General features: G+C 44.0%; 1 protein-coding gene across 2 annotated transcripts; it reads left to right on the top strand.

Moving 5' to 3' along the window:
- Positions 1-190: 190 nt before the first annotated feature.
- On the top strand, positions 191-19,324 carry si:ch211-243j20.2 (uridine-cytidine kinase-like 1). Of its 2 annotated transcripts, none has more exons than XM_031581987.2 (15): positions 191-334; positions 1,522-1,724; positions 2,913-3,019; positions 3,694-3,864; positions 5,328-5,399; positions 8,046-8,235; positions 8,359-8,420; positions 11,692-11,711; positions 12,767-12,865; positions 13,705-13,798; positions 14,149-14,211; positions 14,496-14,618; positions 15,703-15,810; positions 16,501-16,657; positions 16,987-19,324. In XM_031581987.2, exons 1-15 carry the CDS (start codon positions 246-248, stop codon positions 17,061-17,063), a joined length of 1,635 nt encoding a protein of 544 aa, XP_031437847.1. In that variant the 5' UTR covers positions 191-245; the 3' UTR covers positions 17,064-19,324. The 2 variants fall into 2 exon arrangements, with proteins under 2 accessions (XP_031437847.1, XP_012674771.1); XM_012819317.3 differs by lacking the exon at positions 11,692-11,711 and adding an exon at positions 10,557-10,573 and having other exon boundaries at positions 192-334.
- Positions 19,325-19,461: the final 137 nt, after the last annotated feature.

Raw genomic sequence — 19,461 nt, 5'->3', positions numbered from 1 at the left:
GACCATAGGCTATCAAAATTAATTTGAGGATGGTACCTAAACCAGTCGCCTATAAAACCATACCTCAAAAAGTGTCAAATTGTTGCATAGTGTTGCTTTAAAGAAAATACTCCTGGCTGGCCCTGAATACACTCGTTTGGAGCAGACAGTAACGTTAAACTTGAGATCATGCAAACTCAGCTGTGCTCGATGACGTCAACACACTTCCGCTTCGTCGGTGTATACACACTGTCTGATATGAAAACATGGCAGTGACAATGAGCCAAGCCGATGTGCAAATACAGCCAAAGGAAGAGGGAGAGGACCATGATCGACCAATGCCCAGATCTGATAGGTAATTATCATGCAAAAACTAATATTTCTGTAAGATGCCTAAATTACCGGTCTTTTGTTTAGTATGTGATGGGCTGTGGTATGTTTTTGAAAGCTAACGTTAGACCCATTGTATGCGGCGTTAGCTTGCTAGCCTGGTCTGAAAACCAAGTGAAAGGAATGGGCTGGACCAGAGATTCGAGCTAAATTGCCGTATTTGACTGTCGTTTGTGTGTAGTTGATGGGCAAAGTGTTTATATATGACCAACACATCCAAATTTGGTACAAGTGGCTGCGTATGTTATGCTAGTTTGTTGTAAGGCTAATGTCAGTGCAAGTAGGACGTGGCGTGGTAACGCGTGGCTCGTCTCTTGGTAGAAACATTAGCACTTTGCTAGTTGTCGGTAGTTGAGGTGATAGTGGTGTTGTTACATTCAACGATGCCAAGCAAACCAGTCGTTAATGGATATATTATTACAAATCTGGAAAACTTGAGCTGCACTCGTTGCTGTTGCATTGAGCACATTAGCTAACTTGCTAAAAGCCTTACAATGGCTGCACTGCGACTGATGGGGATACGTTTTAGCCATCTGAAATGGCATGTAGGTGACATTGCCACATCAACGAAGTTTTTCAAAGCGGTGCAGCTATCTTTATCCTATGTATTTGCAGTTCGGAAGCACTTCCTAACATTGCATTACATAACACTTAATATCTAAGATGAAGTTAATGAGAACAGGAGGTCCTTGGCCTTTGGGTTAAACGGCTGTGCAGGCTAGCCTTGGTTGATAGGGCTATCACTGTTTCATCATTCAGTACTCCAAGTGATGATGGCCTTACTCAGACGAGTATCCACTATTGGCTGAGCCATTGTGTGGTTTCCTGGAAGGGGGTTATGAGAGTTCAAACCTTTCCCCTCATCCCACACGGATACTAACTAAAACTGGTGGGCAGCTACTTATTCATGAGGGAATCCTTAAGCACATGGATCCTCTCATCACTGCCCACTGGACATTCCTCAATAACCAAATGGCTCAGGTCCAAGTGGGTAAACAGTGAGTTCACATGGCATGTCTGATGGCATATGGGACAATTTACTATACCCATCCTTATACATGTTGCATACTTGAACTTGCATAGTGTCAGATATGTACAGGCTGTGTTTGTATCACACCTCTCTTGTCTTTAATCTGTTGTCTCTTACTGCAGTGGTAGTGGAGACGATTCAATGGATGGTCTGGTGAAACACAGATGCCCTCCAACGCCCTCACTCTCCCCACAGAAGCGGACCACGAGTCAGAGTAAAACGGAACCACCTCTCTTATGGACCAACAAGAGGACCATTTACACAGCGGGCCGTCCACCCTGGTACAACGTCACTGGGACCACTTTCAAGGAGGCATTCGTCATAGGTTGGTCCAAAAACCTTATATTACATGTACATGTTGAATATTTTTTCTCTCTAAGACGACTTGAACTTTTTAGGCTTGTAGGCTTAAAGCATGTTGGCAAATCATCCCCAGTATGTTAACCAGTTGAAAAACTTTAAAGAGGAGAGCCATCATGAAGGTAATCAGTTAACATTGGTTGATGTGAAGTAGGCACAGGGAGAGGAGTGATGAACAGAAAAGATTTGTGTTGAGAGAGGATGGTGGCAGTAGTTTATAGTGTGTGTCCCTGGAGGTACCTGAATTCCCTGCTCAGAGATGGGTGAAGAGAAAATCTAGTCTGCTATTACTTCTTTCAAACTGGCAACCTCAAAACGGCTATACTATGTAATTCCATGGGGCAAGTATCTGTGTCAAAGTAAACTGCTTGCAGAAATGTTTATAGGTGTCTGACAACATGGAAAGGATCCCTAAAGAGGTAGACCTATGTCTGTTTCAATATCTGTAAAGAAACTGTAGACAAGAAAAGATGCGTGAGTGAGAGAGACTTGCTTGGTCGAGTGACTCTGTTGCACTGATGGTAATTGGCAGAGGTGTTTCCACGGTGACGGCCCCCGAAGTCATTAGTATTCAGCATGTTGCCTCACTGTATCCAGCTGACGGGTTACAATTTCACACTTGGGTGTTCCAGGTCGATTGTTCCGCTTTTAAAAGGGGGGGGGCAGGCAGACAAGAGAGACTCTTCTGCCTGAGACTCCCAACTTATTCAGTCTAGGGGAAGCAGGAATAGATCCATCAGAGCAGCTCATGCAGTCATGCAACAGTCATGCATTTACATTTAGTTTGTGCTTTGACAAAGCAACAATTTCAGTATCCCCTTTAGCCAGAAATCCTTTATGGTGTCAATGTTTTTTCTTACATTAACTTCTGTATTGAGTGAATCCTGGCGTGGACTTTCATGATTATTGTATTTTGAGATGCATTTGGAAGGGTTTTGCTGCTTTCGGTTTGTATTCAGTCATGTCCTGTCATATCAAGAATAGTTTTAAACTGTGTACCATCATACTGAGTGTTTGTCGTCATCAGAAGCATTGTTGTCGTATTACAGTATTTATCAAACCAAAGGTACTTTTGAGACTTTTTTTCTTCTTCCTTGAGTCAGTCTTGCAGTGTGCCTGTGAATGAATCTGGTGCTCTCTGCTGGTGTTGCAGGTCTCTGTGGCGGCAGTGCCTCTGGGAAAACCACTGTGGCCAATAAGATCATTGAAGCCCTGGATGTACCGTGGGTAGTTCTCCTGTCCATGGACTCCTTCTACAAGGTAAACTCATAGTTGTCTACGACAGAAGATGATGGTTGATTACAGATAACCGTTCGATACATTTGGATCAAAGCAGTGAATGGTTTTGCAGGGAGCTATTCAGCTTACAGGGACTGACTTTCTTAACCCACAAAGTGCTCTTAGCGTCACACTCTTGAAGAAAGTACAGCTTGCCAGGTGTGTGTGTTCAAGCACTTGATCAAACACTTTGAGTTATCCATTACACACTCTGTTATCCAGTACATTTTGTTAGTGATCTTGTTGGCTATCTTAATAAGAGAACTACGAGCACAATAGAGGGTAGCGGAGCGTAGCAACAAAGTGTGCCAGTTCCCTTGGTTTCTCTGGCTCCATCCTCAGCCTCTGTTGGGCCTACCATCAATCCCCATGTCGGTCTTTAATTGCCTTAACTCTCAGCGATTAGCAGACTAATGACTCATTCACGCATCATCCACCTTTTTAATTCAATACAAAAGAGGGGCGTTGCACATTTTTGTGTAAAGAGTCCTTAGCACGGTGGCTAAGTTGGTATTCTTTTTCTTTCTGCTTCAGGGTACCTCAGGGTGTGGTGATTGATGTCTAACGTCAGTAATCCATGCTTTGGGGTAGTGGGCGTCTTAAACACCCTGTTTTTCTTTTTGTTCCAATTTTTTTCTTTTGCCCTTTCACTGCAGGTGTTGACCAAAGACGAACAGGAGCTTGCGGCCAGGAACGAGTACAACTTTGACCACCCAGATGCCTTCGACTTCGAGCTGCTGGTGAACGTGCTAAAGAAACTGAAGAAGGGCAAAAGCGTTAAGGTGCCAGTCTATGACTTCACCAATCACAGCCGCCGCAAGGAGTGGGTAAGAGTCTGGCTTTTCTTGTTGGGTTGTTGGGTTGGGTCTGGGGCAAATGCTGGGGTGTGTGTGATTTAGATCCCTGTAGTCATGTTTGAAATGTGTTATTATTTTCATATGTTCTGATGGAATTCATCCAGATAAGCAAGGTAAGAATATATAGACATAACTCATCGAGATTGAGTTTTTAACTTTGTATTTTAAGCAATGGTCTGTAATGTCTTGTAAATTCTCTCTTATAAAATGTTAAATGTAAAACAATAAGACACGATGGTTCCAGGCTTGTGAATGTGGCAAAAAAAGGGCAGTCAGATATGCGCATTAAAATAATTCTACCGTTGCCTTTATGTGATCGCATCTCAATGCAATTTCATGGCTGAGAGAACCAAAGTCGTTTTCTTTTTGAGAATCGAAATCTAAGATGTTGGCACAGAGACAGATTCATGTTATGATTGTTTTCCAGGTGCGATGTAAATGTAATTATCTCTCTCCACTTTCCTGTGAGGAGCTATAAACTAAGCCAGTGGCTTCAGGGGGCCCCAGGCATGTGTTTATGGCCCGCTCTGATGTTAATCGCCTCCTCATGAAGAAGCGTGAGCTGAGCCCCCCCAGCCGGCAGTATCACAGGGGTCCCCTTCCTGACGAGCCGCAGTCTCTAAAACTCCTTTAGGATTCCTGGGGGTGTGTTATGAGCCGGACTCGAACAGAATGCGCCAGTGGCACTTATGCACCTTTTTGTGTCTTCTGCCCCTCGCTTCCGAAGGATCGATAGGAAGACGAACTGCCCATTGACCGTTCTTCTCCCTCTTCTCTGCTTATGGCAGACCTTCACTGGGATCGTGACGCCATTAAAGTCATGCTTCTGCAGCACAGCAAAAAAAAGAAGCATGAGAAGTGACTGTATGGGGTACATTATCTTCTAATCTGAGTTGCCCCTTACCCATTGCCACCTTAGACGCAGCTTGGCAGCGTGTTGGCCCCACGTCTTCTCCCTCTCATGCCAGTTGAGGTGTAGCACAGCTCATCTAAAGAGTTTCAGGAAACTGCCTCCTGAGGAGTGGGGGAGGAAAGAAGGGGAGGGGGGGGGAGAGGAGAGAATCACATTATCCTCCCATCAGATAGCCGTGGTGGAGGGTAATTACACTGAGCGCATCGCCTAGATTAGCACTGTAAATCAGAGCCAGGTTGCAGAGAGAGGGAGAAGGAATGGTGAGGATAAAGTCTTGGCTTTGTTGTAAACATGTCCTGGCATGAAGGACTGCTTGGTATGGAGCTCACTTCCAGGAATTTTATGCCCACAGAAATCAAGTCTTGCCCCAGTACCTCCCCTGGCACCTCCCTCTTCCTCCGTTTGTGGCAGGGGGTTGATTCCGATGCCAGCTTGGGAGTGCAGGCCGGCCTTATGCAGGTGGAAAATGGTTGAACGAGTCCCACGCTGATCTCTCGATTTATGTGCTCTTGTCTTACAGAAAACTGTGTACGGGGCCAATGTTGTCATATTTGAAGGGATCCTGGCGTTGGCTAACAAGGATCTGTTGAAGGTAAGGGTCTGTTTTGGTTTTTCTCACTCGTTATCATACGAGTCCCCAGCAAGGGGGTGGGGGTTGGAATCTAGGATGGTCTTAAAAGAGGAGAGATGATGGAGTGGGAAGAGAAGATGATGAAAGGCAAAAGTGGACTGCATTTTCAATTGCATTGCAACTGTTCTAGTCCGTATAACACTTTCATTAATAATGGTGTAGGAGAGACTGTGCCGAGGTGTTATGACGCGTTGGAACCTAGGGTCAGGTTTAGAGTTAGGATTAAAATTATAGTGATGAAATTTTGACAGTGTAGATGTATAAATGCTGTTACACAGTGATCATTTAGATATAACAATGCAAAGAGTATTGTTTCTACACAACAAGCACCGTTTAATGGATTGATTGATGTGGAGTTGAGTAAAAGCAAATGAGTTTTTTTATTTTCTTCTTGGCCCTGCCGCCACTGCTCTAAGGGGGTTCAGGCCCTGGGCTCTTGATTGTTTTTCAACAATCAAGACAATTTGATTGTTTTGGCGCTATATAAATAAAAATGAATTGAAGAGTGAGGGGTGTCACACAGGACATGTTGAAAAGAGTGGAGGAGGGGGGAGAGGATGGCTAAGGAACTGAAGCAGTGGGTGAGCAGGTATTTAAGCACACACAAGAGAATGAGTGAGACACGGGTGAATGAGCGTGTGAATGCTCTGAGGGAGAGAGGAGTGAATGAACGCAGGCGCTATCCCTCTCCATCGGTTGGCGCCGCTGCTGCTGCTGCCGCCGCTGCCATTGCTGCCCGGCTCTGCGATTGATTAATGAGCCTGCCACTCAGCGGAGATGGCGGCACCTCTGATGAATGGAACCGCACCGCAGCACTGGAGGAACCGCCAGGAAATGATTTGCTCTGGCCTCAGCTCTGCACTAGCCTGTGATAAGGCTGGGAATCACTAGCCTGATTTAATCTGACTCTTCCATTTAGTCGTGAGCTCTGGGATGTGCCTCGACTGGATCACCATGACTGTGATATGCTGCAATTTTTATATTTGACATTTAATGCATTTTGTTGGTGTGGGAGGGGGGGATTTTCTTTTGTATAAAAAATACTTGTATTGGAAACGTTTGAGAAACACCAAGCACTGGCATGAAAATGTAAGGATGAAATAAAATAAGTTAGCCCTTAGGAACAAAATGGGCTCACCAGCGGATTAGGTCAGTTGGTTACCAAAGTAGTGTATTGGTATGTTCAAAGCACCTTTTTTTTGTACACTAATAATTAAAAAAAGGGGAGGCCATTTCTCCACATGGTACTATACTGAGTTGAGTCAACTCTTAGTTTGATTATTCTTGCTCTGAACATCCACTGAAAGATGTTGGTGTCCTGGTCCACCTCCAGTACAGGCTCAGATCATATCCCCCATCCATTGGTATTGGTCAAAGTGCCTCTTGGCTGATAAATCAGTGTCAGTTGCTCTCTGAGCCATCAAACGAAGTTCATCGCATTCCAAGTCAAGCAGGTTGTGTGGTTTTTTTTTTACTTCCTCTCCCCCCTTCACCCACAGCAGTACTTGACCGGCTCCTTTGTGTAGATCGATTGTTTTGAGCCCGGGCGTTTTTGAGAAATCCATACGAATTAAAAAAGCAAGTAATTGTACGAGCCTCTGCAAAGTCGTTCTGCTTAGAAGTGATTCATCACCCAACCTTTTGTTAGGGATTACTTGAGATAATGCATCGTGTTTTGTTTTTTCCTCATCTGGCCAACAGGAAGCTCACCCCCTACCTCGAGGGCTGTTTTCTTCAACACGGTTGCCCCAGACATAGCTCACAATTTCCTTTAAGTGCCTGTTTTTCGACACGACCTTCCCCAATGCTGGCTGTGAACATGCATGAAAACACATAAATCAGTGCTATCTACACTTGATCGCCGTCAGTATCTCGTCTATAACTCCTTTGGCAGCGGTAGAATGGAGGTGGCTTGTGAACGGGGGCATGTTGGGGTCATCCCTCTTATGAAAGGCGGGGGCGGTATTGGCGAGGCTGAGGTGAACGGTGAATAGGGGACCAGCATAAAAGCATGATGGACTGCCGTGGCCACTACTGCTAGTCAGGCTCTTTTTATGTGCACCTTTCGTGGTGCACAGCAAACCCTTCATCCCGGCCCTCTCGTAAGCTGACAGGTCTGCTTGCACTGCCGTTTGTGTGTGTGTGTGTGTGTGACGGTTAGATTCAGATTTAGTGAGTTTTGGCCGTCTCGTTGCATCCCTGATTTACTTCAGTGTCATTGCCATCAATACATTTTTTTTGTCCCCCCCCCCCCCCCCCCTCCTAATTCAGCGTTACATTGCAGCCATTGATTCTAACTTTTTTTGCTGAGGTAAAAAAATGTAGCTCTTCACCTCCGCTCTGCGTCTAGTTCTGATCCAACACAGCTGACGACAGATGTTGAAAGCTAAAATCAATTGTGAATTAAACATGAAGATAAACATTAGAAAGCGGAGTGGGTCTTTTGCTGTTTTGTGTCCATTGAAACTGTACTGTTTGGAAAGGCAAATAATTTGTTGCAGTATCAACCTCATTGCAAAATACTACATGTGCATTGGGTGAGTGTTGTCAAAAGTCTTAAACTTTGGATGAAAACTGTTATTGTCCCCCCCTGTCTCCCTCAAACAGCTGCTAGACATGAAGGTGTTTGTTGACACTGATTCAGACATTCGCCTGGTACGGCGTCTCAAGAGGGACATTTCGGAGCGGGGTCGTGACATCACTGGTGTCATCAAGCAGTACAATAAGTTTGTCAAGCCGTCATTTGAGCAATACATCGAGCCCTCCGTGCAGGTGGCAGACATTGTTGTTCCCAGAGGTACGTCAGGGAAAAGACAAAAACTCCCAACATCAACAACATTTTAACAGATGTTTTCTCTTTTGAAGTCTTAAAGCTTACAGCCAAAATACTCATACGTATACGTGGTTGTCTGTGCCGCAGGGGGTGAGAACTTTGTTGCACTGGATTTAATTGTACAGCATGTGCACAGTCAACTGGAAAAGGTATGTCACATGAATTCCTCTCTGCCCTTGTGTGTTTCTTATAATAACATCATGAAGTGTTGATACCCAAATATAACCTCTGACCTGCACCAGAATTTGTGTTATGCATGTTTTTTTTTCTCCATGCAACCCATACCATAACATTATATGAGGATGTGATGTAACAATCAACTCAAATGTAATTGCTGGCGACTTATATGACCGAATGAATTTGAATGTATTTTGTGATGAGAATTGCATAGTACATATCTCCAGTGCTTTTTGTGTCTGACACGTAGATCATAGCTAATGTGATGTCTCTAGATCAGTTTCGTTGCATAGGCAAAAAAGTGTCCCAAAAACGAGTCCTCCAGTTGTTCAAGTCTGCCCTCAGAACCATGTTGTAAATATCAACATCTGTTGTCCATGTCATTGCCACTGATAAATCCATGCCTCTGAATCAGTTTTGTACAACATGTGAATGACATGCACAGCAAAGATGGCAACATTTGCCAAACGCACCCCCATTGCCTCCCTTGGCTGTGATCAGAATCCTTGAGGTACAGGTTCCCCCTGGTGGCCTCGGCCCCTCATTGACCGTACAGTCACACACAGGATTTACAAGTCCGCTGACGCCTACTTGAGCCACACCTTAGTAGATGGTACACAATGTGATCATAAGGATTGACTATTACAAGATAGAGCTGCATGCCCCTCTCTACTATGTCCCATCAATGATGCCTTGTACTGCCTGTGTCTTCTTCAGGCTGTCCTCTGAAAGGCTTTTATCAGCCCCCTGTCCTGTGCGATCCCTGGAACGCTGGCTTCTTTTTATGGCCTTCGCCCTCTTCTGCCATCCATCACAGAGGCCTAACGCGACAGGCTGTAGCTCTTAGTTAAAGACAAGATGGAACGTCTGGACGAGGGTCCCTCATGAAAAGGGCCGTTTCCTGTCGTCTTTAATCACTGTCCGTGCCCCTTGTGGAGGGGAACGTCGAACACAAGGCCTGCGTAAGAGCAGACTGCACGTCAATTCGGTGCCTTTACATAGGATCTGACTGACCCTTTTACACACAAATACGCATATGCTCTATGCATACGCGCTAACAAATACTCATTGTGTTTGACAAAAGCAGGGGATTAAAGACTCTTCCGAAATGAAATCCCATTCCTTGCTCGACGGTGTGAATAAAAGTCATGTATTATCTCCCATGATGGAGAGAGAGTGAGAGAGTGCGGCGGTGGCGATGCTGCTCCGGGGATCGATCATGCTGAGGGACGAGGGGACTGATTATGGCTAATGAGGCGTGGCCCTGTCCTGACGGAGAGAAAGATGCCATAAACTAGCACTGCAGAGCCACGTTTGCGCGATTTTGGGGGGCCTGTTCGAAAGAAGGGGGTTTCTCCCCCAATGCAGGAATCAAAGTAGAATTTCAACTATATTCAAGTGTGGCCTTCATCATCCTGGACTTCGTTGGTCCCTGTCCTGCAAGAGGCAACGACCTTCCATGTTTTGCAACTTAATAACAGGCAGCAACGATCAGTGTGGCTTAGCCAAGAGAACTAGATAAACACTGGGGAAAAGCCTGCACGCATTGTTGCAACAAATTTGAGACATTTATCAGTGCGTTTTTTTTAACACTCAAGGCCATCACAGAGCGCTATGTGTCATTTCAATCAGAACAGGGTAAAGTGTTCCTGTACCAACTGTTCCAGTGTTGCATTACATGCCTCGTGCAATCGTCAAGGCATTTTATGAGTGAGCGGTTCTACACGTCAGCTGTGATTTAAATATAAAGGACAGCCACTTTGTTAGCTACTTTGTTATGGAGTGCCACAGAGTAGTTCATGTTGAACAGGCAAATTCTCCCAGCGTCCACTCGAAGTTTTGCGTCGTTTGTGTCCTGCGGCAGTGAAGGCATGTGGGGGAGAGTGGGGGTGTGCTGTAACTGAATCACTGTTAAGACTCGCATTCACTCTGCACTCCATTTCATGACTTCTGTTTTTTTTTTTTTTTTTTCTCATGGTTTTTATTTTCTCTCTCCCCCCCCTTCCCGCCCAAAATCCCCCAATTCCCCCCCCCCATGCGTGTACCCTTTGTAACGAACCGCTTGCTAAACTCCCCCACTCGACCGATCGCACTCTTAACCATCTCAGCGTGAAAGCACAGTGAGGTATGGTGGCCACTTCCCTCTCTTGTCTTCTCTTATCCCCTTCTTCTACTGGCTTCTAATGCCCCCCTCCCTCCCCCGTTCTTCTTCCTACTTTCTCGCTGTTCATTTGCCTTTAAGTACCAGGCTCTGGGGTGTGTCCCGTCGGCATCATTAAGTGACCTCTGCCGTTAAAAGATAAAGTGACTATAATTCACTTAAACACTCTCTCTTTGCTACCATGGTGGTCGTTCAATGATGCTTTCAGGAAACACCCTCCTGAACAGGAGAGACATAAAGGACCTGTGCCCTGTATGGTCTCCTCAGCTTAGAATTCTGTGTTGGGAGGGTGGGGTGGTGTAGAGATGGCGACTCTAGCTGAGCAGAGAGAAGTATTTAACGATTATGGCGACGGCAGCCATGATGAGTCTGTTATTGCGTCATTAATGAGAGAGCTGGAATTAATTTATGACTAACTTGTAAAAGAGCTGACGGGTTAGGGAGCTGTGGAAAAGTCTGAGTTGGCCAGAGAGCGACAGTCCATTTGTCTCTCCTGAAGGAACAGTTGTTTTTGACAGCTGGCGCTAAGATGAGGGAGGAGCGGATGTGTGTTTCAGAGTTTGTGGTGGTTAATCTGAAAATGTTATCTTGGCAAGCAGGCACCAAGCTTCGGACTCTTCGACTAAGCCTCTTGATGACCTCCATACCTGAAGATTAAATTCTTAATTTATACATTTCTCAATGGCTTTGTCACCAGTTAATCATGTGGTGAAGCTTTAGCCCCAAATTCTGTTTGTTCACCACCAGTCTGAGACACAGACAACCCTCCTCCTCCCTCAAACCATCCCTGCACCCCAAAGCGAGAGGGGGGGGCCCCCAGTGGCTCCTGGGGGCCCCCCCCTCTCAAAGCGGCGACGGACTCGGTGCCACAACCAAGTGACTGAGCTCTAATTGGGATGTTCTCTTTCCCCCCACTTGTTGTTTCTCTATCTCTCTCCCTTCCTCCCTCCCTCTCTCTCTTTCTTTCTTTCTTTCTTTCTTTCTTTCTTTCTCTCTCTCTCTCTCTCTCTCTCTCCCTCCCTGTCTCTTTCTGTCTTTTGTCCTCCCTATGTTCTTCAATGAATATTTGTCACCTTCTCCAGAGGAAGCAGCGTGGGGATATGTGAGGATAAATTCCTGCATCTTTGTGTTTTTTTTTTTTTTTTTTCCTATGTTGTTGTGACTTTCCTTATCTTATTAACCCAGTTTCACCTATGAGACATTCTTACATTTATTTGTGAATCTAACAACACAGATGTTTGAATTCTTATTGCTTATTTGTTTTTACCTAGTAAAATATTTTTTGCCAGATACTTAATGGTGGTTTCATGGGCATGATGGACTATATCCTATTTGAGGCATGTTTAAATACTCCAGGACTTGATTTATTATTACCAATTTCCTCAATTATGAATTGAAATATGACATTGGATTTTGACATGACTAATGGCTCTGTACTTATGCCATACATTTGAAAAGGTGGGGGTGAGCTTTTAAGAGGACATATAACCTCTATATGACTTATGTTACTGCCTTCAGTGAGAAGTTGTCTAAAATGTTTACGCCCCCCGGCTGCTTGGTCTGACCTGGGTTCAGCCCGCAGCCCACAAGTCCAGGAGCATATGATGGGTCACGCTGCTGGGAATATCAGAAACCTGTTTGAGGACAGAATAAGACATGCTGCAGTGATAGTAGTTGATTGTAGGTCTATGAAACTACCATATAGTATTACAGCTCGAGGGAGTAGGTCAAAGTTTGAGAGTGCTGGCATCAACAATGTGTAATGCATGACCTAAACAAAGCACTTTTAATACAGTAGTCATTCATAAGAATGACTATGTGTTTGGAACTATGTTAAGTGGTGTATTGTAAGTAACCAAACACTTAAAACCATACATTTGTTCATAAACTTCAGCCACATAAAATTGTTTATACTGCATCAAAATGTCACATACAAACATTTAAACCTAAAACCGTTGTGAACTACAACCCCAGTGTGGCACATCAATGTTGTCGGCTCTAGCAGATTAACACCCTTTATTTTGCACCTGACCTGTCATTACCACCTAACACTCTTTTTGCTGTGAAAAATAGTGTGACCTAGCATTTGATTTGGGCTTTGACCAACCAACCAACCAACCATCAATCATCCTGCTTCTGCCCAACATGTGCTAACAGGTCAGCCCTGGCCACTGCCCATCAAGGCCAGCCACTACCCAAGACCCTCACAGTGCTGGAGAACACGCCGCAGGTCCGCGGGATGCACACCATCATCAGGTACAACCCCCACGTCGCCCATCGGTGGTAGTTAAAGTAGAAGAGCTACGATTGTACGCTCATTGTTCATCGAAGCAGGGTTACAGGGGGTCAAGAATGGCTAAGTGTTAAATACAGCATTGGAGGAACAGGTAGACAGGTTTCAGACATATAGCTAGTGAGTGGAATGTAAAGGTACAAAAGCCAGGTGTTTAGCAGACACTTTAATCCAAAGCGACGTACAGTCAACTTGAAGCGAATCGGGAATCGAAACCCGGGACAACCGCTTTGGTGACACTAATCATTGCACCCCCACGCCCAGACAGGCATGAGCTATTAAGATCTCACAGCTTTTAATTTATTTCAGTGTCCAGGTAAACAGGTTAGCCTGAGTTTCAGTGTTGGCCGGTGCGATACAAAAAGTTCCGAGACTGACTGTTGCAGATTTCCCGAGTTTGACAGAATATGATGTTTGCTCAAGTTTTGAGGCGCATGGTGAAAACGCAAATATGCACCTACAAGCGGTGACATAACGCAGAATACTGACTAATGAAAGGTATTGCTCGCCCCTGCTGAATGCACAGGAACAGTCGCTGCACTTTTTGATCGCACCTCGTAGCTCATGCCATGATGCGGAGGATATGGTGTAGAGGGAAAGAGTGAGAACATCAAAGAGGATGACCATTGGTAGGAAACAGACAGACTGGGAGTGTGGCCACTTTCAGGCCCCACCCCTCTGCCCGCACCGTCCTCATTTGACCCCTCACAGAGGCTAAAAATGAGCACCCACAAAACCACCACTCCCTTTCTCCTGCAGTGGTTATTCACCTGTCTCTACCCGTTCCCTCTGCCCCTCACAGGAATAAGGACACGAACCGGGATGAATTCATTTTCTACTCCAAGAGATTAATGAGGCTGCTGATTGAGAGAGCTCTCTCCTTCCTGCCTCTCAAGGTGAGCGGCCTGTCACTCACTGAAGCATCCCTCAAACTTGCTGACCTCCGCGATACTACAGTACTCCACAGCTCTACGCTACACCAATCACCCTCAGTCCTTACTGCTTGCATGAGGGGACTGAGAGGTCTTGTTTGCTGTCAATAGGGCAGCCATGACAATTAGTAAGATGTTGTTATGCTGAGGCTTCGTCAGACCTAATGGGTCTTTGATGGGGGCGATGATGTATGATTACGAGGAATTTTAATGGGATGTTAAAAGTCTTCGATTAACAGCAGTCAGCATGTCAAGGTTGTGTCCATTGCTTAGTCAAGGTTTCGCTAACTCGGCGATCTCTGTATTTCTCACAGCCTGTGTCTGTGGAGACGCCTCAAGGATCCATCTATGAGGGGAAGCGGCTCAGTGGCAAAAGGGTTTGTTTGTTTGTTTGTTTGTTTTTCTGAAAAGTTCTTTTGCCAGTGATGGTGGCATAGTCTCAGTGGTAAGGGTCTGTAGTGATCATGTGGGTCAGAATCCAACGAAATTGTACTGTGTTTTAGACCTATGATTAGGCATGTGTGTGTTTGAGGCTGTTTGTTTTTGATGGCTATGCATTAAAAAGAAAACAAATGTAACCACTTTAAGCAGGTTAATGTGTGTGTGTGTGTGTGTGTGTGTGTGTGTGTGTGTGTGTGTGTGTGTGTGTGTGTATGTATAGATCAGCGGTGTGTCCATTTTGCGAGCGGGGGAGACCATGGAGCAGGCCCTGATGGCTGTCTGTAAAGACATTCGTCTGGGGAAGATCCTCATCCAAACCAACCACGACACTGGAGAGCCTGAGGTACCTCACCACAGACTTTAACAAAGAAAACTATAGAGGAGAGTTTTCTCTTGTGTGATTTATTGTTCTTTTTTCTCTCATTTTTGACACCATGAACTAGAGGGAGCTGGTCAGCTTATTTTATGATCTTAGCTTTGCTACAGTAGACATGACTAGGGCCCCATATCCAAGCGCTTTTACACCAGCGTCCCTTTTTGTTGGCACAGAGCTTACATGTAAACAGGTGTCCTTGTGTTGTCATCCTTGAAAAAGGGGACAAGTCTGATTTATCCCAGAGCGCCAACATACACAAACTAACCATAACACACAACCTGTCTGCTGCCTACAGATTCATGCTGTACCTCACACCTAAAAATGCACTTTCACACACACTTCCACACTTTTTCATACATACTCACACATACCATACACACACACTCGCATACTTTTCCAGGTCATAAAACATCTGTCCAATGCATTTCTTATCTGTTCCATATTAGCCCTTGTCCTCAGTCAAGGCGATTTGTCAAGCCCATGGTTAACTGATGACCTTATGTTCAGTTGCAATACAAACACTTTGCAACAGTTTTAGGCCTTTGGAAAACCTTGAATTCAGTGTGGGAAGGTGTAATATGAAAGACCTCTCTGAAAATTTTGAGATGTTGCACTGGATTTGAAGATTTTTTTTGCAGTATTGTATTTTACATAAAACCATTAATTTAGTCATTTAAAACATGTTCAATTCTGGATTGTATGGTTTGTTCTGCTTCTTGAGGTTATATCCAAGACCACTTCCATAACATATATCAATGTAATACTAAATAAACCATTAACCTAAGCAATTTGTAACATAAAGTAAAGGGATAACTGAAGACACTGCATTTGGGTAACAGAAAGTAAAGCACTTCCAAAGGTGGTAATGCGGTCACAACAAGAAGTGGAGGCATACAGGGGAATTCAAACAAGCCATGGTATAAGTAGTATTACTGTAATTACCTAAGTACTGTAGTTAACGATGTTAACGAAGGCATTTAATGAATGTTAGTTAATGGAGCTTTAGAGTAAAGTGTTAATGTGGCTTTCTGGTTGTGTGTCTCTCTCGCAGCTTCATTACCTGCGCCTGCCTAAGGACATCAGTGAGGACTATGTGATCCTGATGGACAGCACCGTGTCCACTGGGGCTGCCGCCATGATGGCCGTGAGAGTGCTTCTGGTGAGGGAACTCACCCCATGCACACAGTCAGATATGTAGTGAACGCACAGTGCACAGTATAAGTGAACACTTTCAAACCTCACACAATTCTAAATTAATTCGTTTTTAGCTTTCACAGTTTTTGGTGCACGCTGTCTTTATTGCCTGTAAGGGCATTGGGCAGCACGCACAGGGAATATTTCGAAGTAGGTGGGGGGGGGGGTAAATTCTGTCTGAAGGTAGAGCCAAAGACTCTGATGTCCTTAAAGTTATTTAAGACTGTATTTAAAATTATTAAGCCAATTCAGCCAAGATCGAAAAATATGGAGGAGCTTTTATTGATGGCCTTTTGTAGCCACTGAATCATTAACCTAAACAAAGGCGGTCATCAAGGTGATGGAAGAGAACAACTTTGAAACTCTAACTTGTAACAATATTGTGCTGCTATTACCTCACTGATTCCTTTGCAGTAGATGGTTTGTGATCCTAGATTTGTGGTATTCTTGAAACTGACATGGTAGAGAATAGCGCAGGTAACCACTAGGGTAGTCCAGTGGCCATGCAGAGTGGTGAGTAGATGAACAGGGTATGCCAGGTGACTGACTGCAGTGGTATATATGTAGGATGTCTAAGGTGGGAAATATAGGACGGAAACAAATTCCTAGAAACGCTCAGGCAAAGCCTATGCCTAAATGTCCTCTCTTTCTACAGGACCATGACGTCCAGGAAGACAAGATCTTCCTGCTGTCCCTCCTCATGGCTGAGATGGGTGTCCACTCGGTGGCCTATGCCTTCCCCAAGGTGCGCATCATCACCACGGCCGTGGACAAGAGGGTCAACGACCACTTCCACATTATCCCAGGAATAGGTGAGTAGAGTCTCCCCTCTGTCTGACCTGACACCTCCATAGACATTCAAGCAGACAACATGTTGTGTTGTGTTCTCATTACAGGTGTATGTTAGTGGACTAACCCTCTGATGTATTATTGGAGATCAATGTGATTATTACCTCATGTCCTTCACTAATTCAACCAATCGACATGCTGGGTTTTCTGTCACCATGGGAGATTGATTTGACGTGTTCTATTGACGTTGAATAAGAATGTCTTGGTGCTGGTACAGCCATTGACTTTGAGATTAAAACGTTTCCTAGGTGAAGAGATGTTACTGTAGATGATGAGTTCTTGTTCTTTGTAGGTAATTTTGGGGACCGCTACTTCGGGACCGACGCCCCTTCGGACTGGTATGAGAGCGATGAGGGGATGGACTACTGAATGTCGTGAGGGTGGACAGAGAGGGTGTGAGGGGGGAGGCACACATTGAGCACGTACCTATACTCAATGTATACTCACAAACCCCATCAACACCCAGCCCTCCAATCCTCCAACCTGCTCTCACCTCTCTGTCAGTCATTCTCTGCCATGCCAGGCTCTGCTGCTATACCCACACCTCCCGAGGCTCAGTGTCCCCTCTCATCACAAGGCCAGAGCTCATCCTGACTCCCATCGCCAATCAGAAGCATTCGACAGGGGTCCACTCTGCAGATGAAGACGACTTCAGTGGGCTCCGATCAGAACAGTTAATATCTTTTCCCTGACGATGGTGGTAGATGGAACAGAATGGAGGGTATTTGATAGTCGTGATATGTTGACCTATAGATGTTCCTTCTGATCTTTTAGGGAAAGGATGTGATTGGTAGTATTATGGCATAGAATGCTCTACGTGATGGCTCGGGTACGACATTGAGAGGCGTGCAGGTGTGAGCTCCAAAAGTGCTTGAATTTCACAAGTGAAAAGAAGTTGTTACAGCTTGATTCTCAATTCCTTTTTAGAAAGTATATCTTTTCATTATGCTCAAGGGTGATGTCCTTGTGATTCGTTTATGTAGACATTAAGTCTTAACTGAAGTTGTAAGTGAGTGACAATGTTTTTTTTTTTTTTTAATGAAAAGGTCTTGTTGAAAGGGGATAGCCTGTTATTTTAGTATCAAAGGGAATCAATTCAGGAAAGTATCTCGTCCGAAGGATAACTTTTTTTCCCTCCTCCTTTTTGATATGTATTTCAGCTGTGGCAAATGTATTTCAGGTATGGAAACACTTCTGGATTCAATTTTTCAGCCATTTTATTCTTGATTACCTACTTGAATGATACTTTTGTTTTGTAAATTATATTGTTGTGTGTATTTAATGTTGTCCAGGCGAAAATCTTTCTTTGGTTTTAAAAGTCTAATGAACCCCGCCCCCATCACATTCATGTGGCAATTCACCAGAGTTATTTGTTTTATATGTTCAAGCCTGCAGTGTAGTTGAGACTTTATTAAATATGTCTTCACAAAGCGTCCAGGCTAGAATGGAATTGTGTGACTGAATTACCCCATTCATTTCCAATAAATCGATCTGGAATCTCGGAATAAGGAATTGTGCAAGGAATGCATTTCCTCCTTTTCACACTGGTGAAAGGTCAAAGGGCATCATGCATCTTCTCACTGACATACTTGCCTTTATGTGAAGCAGATGTGTAGGAGAGTGAAGTTAAGTTCAGCATATTGTGGCTGCAGAAAAAAAAAGGGGGTGAAAAGATCACATGGTTAGTTTCTCAAATTAGTTAAATGCTACATTATAACATGTTCACAAGGATGTTTCAGTATGTTGACATGCAGGTTACTACATTTGTGATGTACTGTCTACACGATTGAATCCGTTTTTTTATTTATTTATTTTTTACCACCATAATGGTTGTATCAGAAAGGACATCTGCTGCATACTAAAATATTACGGATTGGTCTAAGCGATATTTAAAGTTAAAATTGCTACAAATGGAGATATTTTACAACCCTGAGCACTGGGAGTGTGAAGAATTCACACTATATATTCAACAAAATGAATACCCAGTTAATCCATTTAGCACACTTCTGAAATTTGTCAGGAAATCCCTATTTTTTGCTCTTCAACATTTTTTGCCAATTTGTTCTGTACAATGCCAAAAAAGTTTACAATTTCGCTCGCTTTGAGCACAAAGCATACGTCTGTATTTGCTTTGCCAGTTTTATGCCTGCAAGAAAAAAATATCTGCTTTCATGCCCGAATGTAAGGGGTTGTAGAAAATGCTTGCCTTTTTAAATGCAATGTATTTCCTTTTTGGTATTTTACCATAGCTTGATGCTTTTGAGAATGAATGAAGGCCCCAATCAATCTCAATCTTTCATTACACTAATAGACCCTGACAATCTTGGGCAACCCACTTAGCATGTATAGAAATAATGATAATAAAAAAATATATATTTCTGGTCATGTGTTTATTTAAGCAGGCTACCCCTTTGTTGCAAAAGTAGAAGGGCGTTTGTATGAACCTGTAAGTATGTTGGCAAAAGAGCACCTACAGTGTACACAAAATATGTGTTACAGCGTGTTACTATGTCCAAATGATCTACAAGCCATTCTGTTATAAACTGTCTGAATGCAACAGGTCATTCCATGGTAAACAATAAACGTTCATATCCTATGAAAAAAGTACAATAAAGGAAATTTAAACTTGACTTTACTTGTGTGTGGTGATATATTTTCAGAAACAGAAATTAAGAACTTAATGGCTTTACTTTCCAGTCATTTGTACGTGGTGCCTTCCCATATTTACTTGTCCAAGATATGTAGGAGACGGGATTGGTACCATCAT

The sequence above is a fragment of the Clupea harengus genome, chromosome 15 (genome assembly GCF_900700415.2).
Source record: "Clupea harengus chromosome 15, Ch_v2.0.2, whole genome shotgun sequence".
Lineage (NCBI taxonomy): Eukaryota > Metazoa > Chordata > Actinopteri > Clupeiformes > Clupeidae > Clupea > Clupea harengus.
Note: the sequence above shows the minus strand (reverse complement) of the source record. Positions and strands in the feature narration are given on the sequence as shown.